This window comes from Corapipo altera, unplaced genomic scaffold, assembly GCF_003945725.1.
Source record: "Corapipo altera isolate COAL_440 unplaced genomic scaffold, ASM394572v1 69, whole genome shotgun sequence".
Lineage (NCBI taxonomy): Eukaryota > Metazoa > Chordata > Aves > Passeriformes > Pipridae > Corapipo > Corapipo altera.
In genome coordinates, this window is record NW_020884908.1 from 1942057 (window position 1) to 1955142 (window position 13086).

General features: G+C 46.7%; 1 protein-coding gene across 11 annotated transcripts in view; it reads right to left on the reverse strand.

Moving 5' to 3' along the window:
• Positions 1-7832: 7832 nt before the first annotated feature.
• SEC31A (SEC31 homolog A, COPII coat complex component) overlaps positions 7833-13086 on the reverse strand; it is a 41438-nt gene continuing 36184 nt past the window's right edge. For all 11 annotated transcript variants that reach the window (XM_027652778.1, XM_027652776.1, XM_027652772.1 and 8 more), the window contains 4 exons: positions 12838-13086; positions 12324-12443; positions 9447-9518; positions 7833-8567 (listed from right to left, as the gene is read on the reverse strand). In XM_027652778.1, the coding sequence (XP_027508579.1) occupies positions 8388-8567; positions 9447-9518; positions 12324-12443; positions 12838-13086 (621 nt within the window). In that variant the 3' untranslated portion in view covers positions 7833-8387. The remainder of the gene's footprint in view (positions 8568-9446; positions 9519-12323; positions 12444-12837) is intronic.

The window sequence follows — 13086 nt, forward strand, 5'->3', positions numbered from 1 at the left end:
ACCTGCACCTCTCCTGCCCGCATCTCTTCTGCCCGCACCTCTGCTGCCGGCATTCCTCCTGCCCGCACCTCTCCTGCTGGCTGCTCCCAGCGCTCCCGGGGCAGAAGGGTTTCAGTGGCCTTTAGCTGTGGAAGCTCGTGAAAGCAGAGTAAAAGACGCCAGCGGCGCAGGCGGTGCAGCAGTGCAGGAAGCAGGTATTCAAGAGGTGGTTAGGAAAGTTCATCCGACTGGGAGTGACAAGGTGGGCATTGAAAACAAACAGACAGACAGACAGCATTTTATCAGCAGTGCACAGCCGAACGACGAGCCACAACACTTCTTTACTCTGTCCCACCGCGGACGAGTGTTGTTTTAGTGCTCAGGTGTGGTTTGGGGGGCTGCCGCCCCACTGTGTCCACCCCATTGCTCTGCCACGACCTCCCGCTGCCAGCTGGTGGGGGGGAGGAAGGACACCAGGTTACCGGAGGTGCCAGGATGGGTGTTGTTAATGGCCAGTTCACCCCTGGGAGAAGGATGACTGGAGCAGTGGCAGGCAGAAGGTAGCTCACTGTTAACTAGCGAGGCACTTCACCTGCTGTGGAGCAGGGAACATCCTGCACAAGCAGCGTGCAGAGGGTTTCAGTCATTAGGCGGGAACCAGAGGCTGAGTCCAGATAAAATGTTTGCCTGTGATGCATTTTGTTTAGTTTTGAATATTTCTGGGAGGACTAGAGGGAAGGAGGGAGCAGCCCAGGAGTGCCAGCAGCCCTCCTCCCTGTCTGGGACCAGCTCCTTTGTGACTTACAGCAACAGTGCTTTCCTGCCCTGAGTTCCTCTGGTCAAGGTCAATTGTTAGGCTAACTTCAAGTATACCTACGACCGATCTAAAATGTGATACCCATTTTCCTTTTTGGACTCTGTGATGTGATGATGGGGGCAGGCAGGAGAGAAGACTCCATCCTTTAATGATTTTTCCATCTCTCAGTGTGCAGGAGCAGAAAGAAGCCCCCATCCCTTATACACCAGCTGCTCCCCGGCTGGGCACAGCATGCTGTGGGTGACCCTCGGGCTTACAGAAGTAAACTGCACAGCCCAAACTCACCTCTGCACACCACGGCTTATACGGCTATGCTGCCCCGAGTGTTTAAGGGAGGAAAGTCAGAGCTCAGGGTGAATGAAATGGGAACAAGGAAATATGGAGACCAGGGAGCACGTTGCTTTGAGAAGGCAGGATGAAACTGTTCATCTTGACCTGGATTTTGCAGGGTATTAAAGCGAGGCACAGGATAGACGTTAGTCTTGTACACTCGTGCAGATGCCAGTGGCACTGAAATCTTACAGCTGCCTTCCACGGACATTCCTGCCACCCTGGCAAGAGGCAGACACAAATTGCTTTGCAAGATTCCTGACTAATTTGAGTCACTGATGAACACATTCATGAAAGGTCCCTCTATGAGGCTTTGCACACAATACTGTAAATTTCATATCCCACATTCATCTCCAGTTCATAGCAGTTTGCTTACAGAACAACCAGCACAGCAGGGAAAGCAGGTGAGCAAAGATGACATGACAAATGTTGTGGCCAAAGGTCCTCTGGGAGCTGGGAGTGCTGATGCTTAGGGTGACACTGTTGTGTTACTTCTGTGAAGGAAAAGTCCTCATGCCCCTTCCAGGCAAAGCTGGCTGCATGCAGAGAAAGCTTGTCAAGTGCAGCAGCAAAACTGGAAAGGGAATGTTATCTGGTACCCAGCCCACCTGGCTCCAGAGGGGTCCCTACTGCTCATGGAGTTGCTGGTCCTGATGGAGGAGCAGATGAAGCCCAAGCCAGACCAAAGTGTCCTCTTTGAGAGTGTCATTGCACAGTGTGGGAGTGGAGCCTGTCACTGTCACCCTGATCCCAGAAATCACTCCTCAAGCAGTGGCACCTCAGTGACAGCATCAATGTTTGTCCCAGGATCACTGCAGGAGCTGTGGGAAGCAGCACATTTGGGGACATGATGCTGTGAAAACATCTTCTCTCTTTTGAAAAGCTACCTGTCTACATAGATCATGATGTCAGGGCTAACATGCCACAGACAGAGATCTGGACTGTCAGATTAAGGTCTTACTAGTACCCAAAAATGCAGAGAAAAGACTTTGCAAATCTGACTCATATTTCCCGTGGTAAAAAATAATATTGGAAAACATTCAGTGATCCAGAATCGCCTAGAGAAGAAATTTGAGGAGCTGCAACCAAAACAGCAACAAAGGCAAAAGGAGATTTTCTCAATAAACACTCCAGAGTTCATATTTTTAAAAACAAAGGATGTGCACGTTTAAAAAAAAAAAAAAAAAGCCTGAGTGTAGTCTGGACTTGGTTTTGTCGCCTGCACTTTGAGGTGAAGGTGTAATGATTGCAGACATGCTGGAAATGAGAACTCAAGGCAGTGTTTTGAGAGAAACGTGACAGTCTCCCTCTCCAATGCACATCTCGCCTTTGCTGGCAATCCCAGCTGGACTTTCAGCTGTCATACCTGTCTGTCTGCTCACTGAGTTTGGCCTCCTGTGCTGCAATAATGCCTCTTCTGTGCAGGTAAAAGGGGCACCTGACATTTGGCTGTGGCCCAGGTGACCTGTACGTAGCCCCTGGTGCTGTCTTATGCGTTAACCTCAAATGAGTCTCACTGTGTTATCTGTCTCAGCACAGCTCTTGCTCACACCTCACTGACAGGCCAGAGGACTGACCTACAGGCTGAAATCTGCTCGCAGGCAGCATTCAAGCGTGTGATTCCCCCTGGGCCAGAGCGTGCCTTTCTGAACCTGGTTGAAATGCTGCACCAGGCTGCTTAACAGATAGGCACAGGCTCTGAGTAGTGCTTCAGTGCTCCCTGCAAGTGATCACACATCCTCTGCAGCCTTGCCAGCAAGAGAGGGCTCATCCATCATCTGCACTGAGGTGAGAAACGCTGCCCATGACACAAGCCTGAGAATACCTCACTGGCAGATTTCTGCCACTGATGTCAGACAATGAACACAAGAACAGAGGACAAAGACCTAAATCTTGTGGAGCTTCCTATTCAGGCAGAAAACATCGTGGACTTGCAGGGGTTCAGCAGTGCTGCTGGAGTTAGGTACTGCCCCTTAGAGAAAATGTGTTTTCTTTTCTTACTTTTCAGAGAGCAGCACGGGGGGATTCACTGAAACCTGCCAATGGCACCTGTCTATTGTGCTGTGCTCTGTGTGGCAGCATGTGGGTGGGCAGCAGCAGCTTCTCAGGGTGATGCCTGTGCCACCAAAAATCCTTGCTGCCAAGCAACAGGAGACCCAGAGGCTCTCTACCTTCCTGAGGTGAGTCAGGCTGGGACGGTACTCTGGAGCTGAGGCTGCAAAGGACTCAAAAGGCTTGGCAATGTCTTAGTCAAGGAGTTTTACATTTTTTATTTTCACAGAGGTTTAAGAAACAGCAAAACCTCAGCCCTAATGTTACATAGCTCCAGAATGTGCTTGTCCTTCTTCAGTTATCTGACCTGACCATTTTCTGCCTTCAGAAAGATGCTCAAAGCTGCCCTTCAGAGGGAGGTTCTTGCCAGGGTTTGAGAGCGGTGTGGCAGGGGGAGGCAAGCCAACACCAGCTCACCTCCATCCCAAATGGCTCCCAGTGCAGCACTGGCCTCAACTGCTCATGGATGATTGCTAGGGACATAGGCCTGGACCCAGCAGAGAGTGGCTTTATGAGTGATATTGGTGCAAAGCACATTAGTCTTGCTGTGCTAATTAATTACTAACTACACCTCCTGAGGCAAGTGAATCAGCAGAGAGCATATAATTAAACTCAATATTGGTTTTGATATATTTTAAACATTCTTCTAGAATTCTCCACATGGAAGAAATAAAGAGGGCAGCAATGATGAAAGGTTCATGTGAACACTGAGTATCATTTTAATGCTACTCAGTCCTGCCTGCTACCATCACATTCCAGCACAGTTATTTAACATCTTGACAAGACTGGCCTCTTTTTTTTTTTCTTTTCTGTTGCCATGAAAAATGAAGTAATGATCCCAAAGCATTGTTCAAATGAACGCTTTAAGTGGTAAAGAAGGAAACAAAGCCTAAAACATAAGAGGGACAAGAAATAACGTGCTCAGTGTTTGTGAATTGAAATGCTTCCTATGTGCCTGGTAAAGAATTCAGAAAACAGGTTCCCAAAAAGTTTTCTGTGTGCTTTCCAGACTGATGAGGCCAGCTGCAGTTGCCTTTTTAGGGTGCTTCTTAATAAATCATCTCTTAATTAGATGCTCTTGTGGCTAACTTTCAGCTCTAAAGCTCATAGGAATTTTAATCAGTTTAGCCTCTTTTGAGTGAGGATTGCATGAAATGTATCCATGCGTCCATCCTGACTGGCCATTTGGTGATGTATCTGTTTCATCTGCAAGGCTGGCAGAGAAAACATGAGAATTATCAACTCAGCATACAGCAAGTCAAGGCTGGGAGATTACCCATTTAAGACTGGACATGTTGAAACTGTTCCTGGTATCAGTACATTATTTATTACATTCCTCAGTATAGTCTGACAATGGCCTTGGCCCTTGTTCAAGGCTGAACGGCTCAGCTCAGCACCAGGCACCTCAGCGGGATGCTCAGCAAGCCCTGCAGGGGAGGTGCTGTCAGCTGGTGGCAGATGTTTGGCCATGTAAGGCTGTTTTTCCCCCAAGCTGTGAGCCCTGCCTGGCTCTCTACATGCTGCTCTGCCTTTGCAAAGATGCTTAAAGCAGCTCAGAACAGTGAACCCTTAGGGGTGTGGAGCCATGTGGGATTGCAGATAGCGGGGAAGGAGGGAAATATCTGACTCAGAGTCTCCTTTATTTCCCCTCTCAGGCATAACAGAGTCTCCAGCCAGGCTAATGACACAGTGGGGTTTGTGTTGCTTAAGCGAAGTACCAGCATGGTGGTGAGGGTGAGGATGAAGCTGAGGGGAGCCTGCAGAACTCTGGGGAGTGGTGGCACTGCTCTGCGTGCTGTCTCTGCCATGCTTCTTAAGACACGACCCCTCCCCTCCATAGTTTTTGGGGGAAACAGCTATGGCAGCAAGACCCCCTCCCTTCTCTCTCAATAGCCCAGTCAGTCTAGTGTATGCTTCCTTCTGGGCAGAGAAAAGACGGTTACTGAACAGCAAACCCACATTCCCAAGGGGTATGTTAGGGAGCTGTGTCATCTGAAAGGCACAACACGGGACAACTCTGATGTAAACATTGCACAGGCCAGAAACACAGCAGCAATTAGAAGACAATCTGCAACATTCATGTCTAGTGCTGACCTTGGACTTCTGCCAGAAAAAGGTAAATCCATTACAAAGCCTTATAAGCAGAAAAAGGTTTTCACTCAAGTATATAACTTAGATGTCCTGCCTGTACTCAGCCCCTGCTACATCCCCACCTATTTGCCAGCAACTACAAGACAACTCCATTAACACTGCCCTTTCCCACAGACTCTCCTGCTGGTTTTTTTGCCTGGATGGTGATTGCTGGAGTGGCAAGGTACCTCCTCATGTCAGCTGCCATCGGACAACCCCCTTGCTGCCCAGATTGCATCTTAGAATCTCCTTCCATCCCTTTTTCTTTTAATTCCACAGCCTTGGAGGGCTGCAGAGAGGAGTAGCTTGGTTGGTATTAATGCCATGGTATAAATCTCTTCTTGCTCAGTGAGATCAAAATTAGGCTATTTGGGGCCAAATTCTTTTAGCAGCATAACTTGGCAGGGCTTCGTTGCCTTCTGTAAATGAAGATGGCCGTTGCATTTATATCAGATGGGTGGCTAATTGCTTGGCATTCCTTGAAGATATGAACAGACGGCAGCATAACTGGTAATTCATCTCGGCTGCTCTCAGCACAGAAGTAGCAGATATTTGCATCCACTCCTGTTATGTACTTGGTTGGTGCAGTTTTCTGGTCCTGAGCTCCAGACAAGTGCTGAGGTATAAGCTTTCCTTTCAGCAAGGAGAGTGAGATTACTCCATTGCTGACAGTGTCCAGGACAGTGGTGCAACATCACGGTACTCTAAGATACTATCACCTCAACACCCCTTCCCCCAGTGTTTCTTTCTGATCTGGTGGTCTCATTTTTCACCACTTCAATCTCCAGAACAAACCTATGCCTGGTCAGCTCATACCACATTTGTTCTCCTGCTAACACTGCTCTTCAATCCCAAACAACCTGATTCCCTTGTGCTCTTCACAAGGTGAACAAGCAAAGTTTATTTAATCTCTTCTTGTTAAATAAACTCTTCAGTCCCTGACATCTGTGTGCCTTGCTAAGTCCCTTCTCATTTGGCATCTTTTTTACATGGATGGAAGTCTTACAAAGGCTTGTGCAACGCCATTAAACGTTCTTTGGCTTTTACAAAGCCATTTCACACAGAGAAGCTGTTCCCACTAATCATCTCAGGTCTCAGTGCTCTTCTTATTCCCAACTTAGGAGCTTCCAATTTACATCAATGCTTTTGCCCTCAACCCTGCACACTGCACCCACGGGAGTGCATCCCACTTCTGCCACCACCAAGAAATCTCTCCACTTGTTACTGCCAGGAACAGTCAGCTTCACAAAGCAATGCTTGCCAGCACTCCTGCTTCTTGTCCAGGAATACTCCCAAAACCAGTGAGAGCATATGCACGACCAGCTCCTGAATTCCCCCAGCATTACCTCCTACTGGTTTGATCCTGACATACCAAGATTGTCTTTAGTTTTCGTTGAACAGCGCATCACAGAAACCTCAGGCCAGTCCATCACACCTGCTTTCCACCCTACTAAGGGGTTTTTTTTATTATTTTTTTCCTGCTTACCTTTGAATGTGTTCTTTCCTTTAAAACTTGTTCTTTTCCACCTCGAATCAAGATACAAGGGTGCTTATCTGGCCAGACTGTGCCCAGTTGCCCTGAGGGAGGCACCAACACTGCAGTTCAGTCCAGCAGTCTTCTCCACACACGCGGAGATCCTGGGGTACTGTTCTGCCAGAATTCCGCTTCAGCTGCAGGTGTCAACATTTCTGCTTCTGTGCAGCCTCTCCCCTGTTTTCAGAGCCCCAGCATTTCATTCTAAGTTTGCAGAAAGCAGGCACAGGGGAGGAAGGTGGAGCACACAAGCTGTTATCATTCTCATCTGGCAGAGTATTTACTAGATAACCGTTGTCCCAGCAATCAGGGTTGGAGCTGGTGACCTGCATGTTTTTCCCCACTGATGTAGACTGACACTTCCTTATTACCAGTTTCTGGAAGCATTAAAATACTTCACATTTCTGATGTGATTCAGCCACAAATCTTCCTGCAAATCTTCCAAGTTACAGGATCTGAATACACTGGTATAAGTATACTTAAATCTAAGTATTGGAATATTTGTAACGCTACTTAGAAACCTATAACCTAGATCAAGGGGAAGAAAATTACTCCAACTGTTTTTTAACTCCTGAAACAAGGCAACTCCAAATTGATGCTTTATGTTCACCAATTACAAATGCTTATGAGGTAAGAAAATGCTGGAAAGAAAAATAAAATTGTTTTGCCTGACAAATCTGTTTAAGTCACAGGAGTGAGCAGTGATTACATTGTTATTTATAATATTTCGTGCAGTATGCATTGCCAAATCCACAGTCCACAGGCACCAATATTTTAGGTAGTTTTCATGCAAAACTGCCTCTTTTTTTTTTTTTCAAACCCAGACGTTTCTTTCAACTGCTGTTCTTTCTGTGTCCTACACAGAGCTTTCAGTGATAGGCATGGAATAAGAAAAATGTCCTTGTGCCAAGGACACAACAGAAAGCCACTTCACTGTACTCCAGGTTCAAAGTCTCTACATTGCACTTCATAAAGACACATTTTAATAAATTTACATTTATTGAAAATATCACATTAGCCTTTATTTTGCTCGTTTGCCCCAGTGCACAATTAAGCTATTTAACATGTAAGTTGTAATAACAGGACTGCAAGCAGCTTCATAAAATGAAAGACCAAATACACTTCTAACATGATCAGACTGTTTTTAATCCGGTGGATAAGGAACAGTGGGGTAGAAGGGAATAATCTGTTTTAGGGTCCGATACACAACCTATCTTGTTGTTTTACCACATACATCTGTTATTAAAAGCCACTGTTTAGCAGTGTAACATGCACCTAAAAATTGACAATATGGGACATCATCCATTAAATATACTATTTGTAGAGGAGAATCATTAGGGAATGGGAAAAAGATTAAAATAAAAAGAAAAGCACCAGAGCCCTTCTAGAGCAAAGTATTCTGCAGGGAGAGTGTAATGCCATTTGTCAGCGCTCTACCGCGACATGCTGTGAGGACGAGCATTTGGTCCGTTTCCTGCATGTTTGCTGTAGAAATGCACTTCTTTGGAAAAGCAACCATCAAGGCTTTGCAAGTGCAGGGCTACTTCACACACCCAGCTTATTGGCCTGGGTGAGGACAACTTTCAGGACTGGCATGAAAGCAGAGGTCTCGCTGAAGTTGCTGGTGCTGACGATGTGCGTGTGGATGTTCAGTCCTTCCTGGTAGTTGCGGGTCTCGATGCTCTTCACCATGTTGTGCAAACCACTGATGATGGCTGGAGAGAGCTGCAAGAAGCCAGGCAAGGCAGGTCAGCAGAAAGAAAAAACAGCACCTACACTAGTGCCAGGAAAACAGAAACTCCGAGCGAGCGTAAGGCTTGGCCCTGAGGAAGGTGAAGCAATTAAGTTCCTTTCTTTAGAGATAGCCATCTTCAGAGCTGCATCACACTGGGAACAGTCACTGGGAAGTCTAACAGCAGATTTCAACCAGATCATACCTTCTCTGCAGCACTGCAAGCCTCCACTGCCAGCCCCTGGGTGCAATTCCCTGGGGTGGGAGACCTGCTGTGACAGACTGTGGCACTGTGAAAAACCTACTGGGCTTTTATGCCTTTGGGGTAAAGTTAATTGCTCAGCAAACACGGCCTGACAATAACAGGATTAGATCACTCTAATCCTAAAGTGCTAAGACATCTAAGCACAGTCCTTTATTCTGCCAAAGCCTCCTGCAAGGCTTTGGACAAATTACCAGATCTTCAAAAGTAGTTGCACATCTGCCTTCCAGTGAAGTCAGTGAGCCTCCAACATCTAAATCCCCTGGGTTCTTTTTTAACCCCAGGCTGTGTGTCTCACTTCCTGCTGGGAGCAGAGAAACAGTGCCTGCTGCAAGGAGCTCTGCTCTTTGGATCAGCACAGTCTCTGCACAGCACCATAACACTCACAACATGACCCCAAAACACGGTAAAGTCCGCACAAGCATTTGGGGCCAAGCACACTACCTCGCTGTTTTCCAAGAAGTGCATGTAAACATCCAATAAATGGATTTGAAGCACACTTCCAAAGAAAGAACAAGCACCTGCCACATATTGCAGAGGGGCCCACACCAGCAATGGAGCCATTGGCAATGTTTGACTGGGGGGTGGGAGGAAGTAAAACAGAACTTACTGTCTGTTCCCTAAGTTTGTCATACAGAAACTCCAGGCGTTTATTTGCATCATCCAGTTTCCTCTTGGTTTGCTGCAAGAGAAATAAAGACATTAAACCACAGTGATTTTAAGAACACCATACTGGTCTGATATCACTGTGAAGAGGTCCATGTGGCACATCAAATTCCTTCCTCAACAACATTTTGCTAACACATAATTTGAATTCTTTCTTGTGTACTTTTCTCCCCGGATTTTGCTAGGAAAGACCTTGTGATATGGCTGTAGTTCTCCATATGTAACTGCCCTAGTTTGCTACAGAGAACAGTAAATCACAGAGGTGCACCCCAAAAGCCACTGGTCATTTGCAAAATCCACTGGTTTAGCTGATACAAAAGTGACAGAATTCTGAGCTGCAGCACATTTTTCTATGGTTCACTGGCAAAGCATTACAACTGGATAAAATTCTTACTGGAATCATGTATCCAGCAACGTCAATGAGAGCTTAAGGGCACATGCAGATACTCAAGTCTAAGTAAGTAGAACTCAGTCATCATTTATGGCAAATCCTAATTATATTTTTCCTCATGTGATTAGTAAAGCTGGGAGTTTGTCTATAAGATTTTAGTATCAACAGAAAAACTAATAGCTTTAACCAAAATGTCCTTACAAATCCTTTGTGCTTCCATGACTTTTACAGAATAATCCACCCACTGATGTACCTGGAATTACTTTGCCACCAAAAGTTCTTAAAATAACCCCAGTATATTCCACCTGCAGCAGCAACTGCTGAAGAAACACATTTTTATTCACCTTTTTTTTTTTAACCCAACATCCACAGAAATTGTAAATTTTAATCCAGAGTAATAAAACAGTGATAAAGCATCAGGGTTACAATTGCAGGAGCACAAGAAAGCTGGTGCCCAGCAGTGGCAGAAATGGTATCAGTGCACAAGAGTAATGGAACTTCCTCCTAAATCACTATGTATATCAATCCATCTTCACTTAGGATAGTGCCATTTTCCCTGGCAACTGGAAACATTTCTCTGGATTAAATATTGTCCTGATGGCTGATGGCTGCCTGCTGTGCTAGAAATTAGGGGAAGCTGTTCAGATGGCAGAGGACATAAAGGAGAACATGGCACATGGATATCGGGCTACGTGTGGAAAACTCCTCAGCACCAGTTATGCTGTCAAGGAACTGAGATAGGTAAGGAAAAGGTACCCCAGGAGGAGCAGATAAACTGGCTGGTTCTTTTGGACTGGCAAACTCTCAGATACATGACTTCAGAGCATTTGTTTCAAAACCTGCAAACAGGAGAACATGCTGTTTTCATTTTACAGATGGTCAACTAGGACAAAGAAGAATAAATTGTGTCTAGTAAACAACAGGACATCCCTCCAGTCAAAGAAATGAGGTGGAAGTGCAAACTGGTTGTCCTCCTCACTCTCTGCTTCCTGTTGCCATTTTCCCCTTTAGAATGTAACGAGTAGTGCCTGCATTTGCTCTGACAATAACTGATGTGTACAGCCAGGGTGGTGTCTCGTCTCCGTATGCTTAAACACTTGCTCTGCCTAAGAAAATCAGAGAGACTTAACAAGAAGCAAGCAAAACGTGTTGGCAGAGCAGAAAAGCAATCCCTAGGTGCAGATGTAAGCAGAATGCTTTTGCCTTCTTTGTCTGGGAGAAGGGGCACTCAGAGGAAGAAAAAGTCAAAGAGTGTGCAGTATACACTGTATACATATATGTACTCTAAGCTTTAAAGAAAGGGTTTTGAGCAATTGAATGAACCTTGAGGTCTGTCCTATGGCCTCAAAAAGCTTCTATAAAAGGAGTGTGTGGGTGAGCCCAACCTGAAACTGCTGGACTGAGACACACAGGGGAAAGGAGGAGTACATACATGCAAATGCCAAGTCAAAACTACAGAGGCAGCTGAAACCGTAGAGCAGACAGAAGGCAGAAGTGACACCAAATGCCCAATATACCCCCACAGCCACTGCCACAGAGCCCTCAGACAGCTCAGCTCCCAGTCTCCATAACAGGAGCACGAGTCTGTGCTGCTAAGCAAGCACCTTTAGTGCACAAAGCCCTCTGCACACCACCAGTACCATCTTTTAGCATGTGGCAGGCACGAGCTGAACAGTCAGCATCTGGGCTTTGGAGTGGCATGTTATTTACTGACCACCAGAAATAAATGAGAAGCTCTGAGAGGGATGGCTCATTTACAAAGTGCTGGCTGGCACAGGAAATGTTTTTCCTGTCCAGCTCCAGTGGTTATGTTAAAGCTGTTAACCTTCCACTTCTCTGCTAGTCTTTTTTTCCTTTTGAAATGAGTTTGTTATCAGAAATCACAAATCACAGATAAAAATCTGAGGCATGTACTCACGTATGTGAACCTCGGCCCAGACCTGGCATAATACCAGCTGCTTCCTGCTCTGAACTATAAGAAGCAGCTAAGCAAATGTACAGGGCATGCCTCCACAGGGATCACTTGACAGAAAGACCAATAGCTCTCTCTCTGAAGGTTTCAGAATTTTTAACTTTTTTAACCATAAACATCAAAATGCTAACTGTAACCAATTCCAACCCTCCTTCCTTGAAGAGAGCAATATAGGGGGCTGCAATGGGTTAATTCTCTGCCCATAAATAGCTCATTATCAGGCTCTGCCCATGCTGAGGGCTGTAAGGACCAGAGTCAAAGTGCTCAGGCAGCTGGACTGTGCTTTGACCTCAGATTTCCACATCCTGTGTGCATATGGCTTTCCCACACGTTGCTTGTGGCTGCTCAAAGCAGCCTTTAGAGGGACCAAAGGAGAGGTTGTGATGGCCACCTGTGCTACAGGTACCAGCATGTTCACCCACACACAGGGGTACTCTGGGAATACCACAGTGACCCACCGGGTCGGAGGCAGACAGCAGGCACCTCTGGATAAGAGCTTCAAACGTTGTCTTAAGAATAAGGTGCTCCTCAGGGATGGGCTTCTTGGTAATCTTCTCTGTTGGCAGTGCCTGCACATGCTGAGAAACAGAGAACAGGTGAGGCTTTTCCAGGTCACTGTACCCACACGTTGTTTTTGACTAAACCAAGCGGCATCATTAGTTAGCTTGGCACAATTCCTGTTTCTTCCCTGTGGGTGTGTGGAGGTGACATTATCAGCACCTGCTGTTGCTCCCTCTGGGAAGCTGTGAAGCTGCAGAAGGAAGCAGGTTGTTGGCCCATACTGACTATAGCATTAACTGCAAAAAGGTGGGATCCAGGTGGAGATTACAGCAGCACAATGCCAGCATGGCCCAAAGCTAGTGACTAAAAACTCCACAAGTACATTTTGCAGGTACAGGAAATGCCTGGCCAACAGGATCCCAGCCTGCCAGGCTCTGCTGATGGACAAACCAAAGCCACACAGGCTGTTACCTGGATGGTGTTGCCGATTGGGGCCCCGGGGGCCCCCTCTGTGCTGGGTTTGGAAGCAGCAGGTGGCAGGGAAGCAGGCGGGTAGCCACCCTGCAGCAGTGGCCCAGCCGGGAGGTGCGGAGGCTGGAAGGTGGGGGCACCGGTGGGAGGTGCTGGAGCTGGAGTCTGCTGCATCTGAGACTGCGGATCTGCCAGAGGGTTCATGATGGGGGAAGTGATGGGAACCGGGGGCAGGAAGTTATCAGGGAC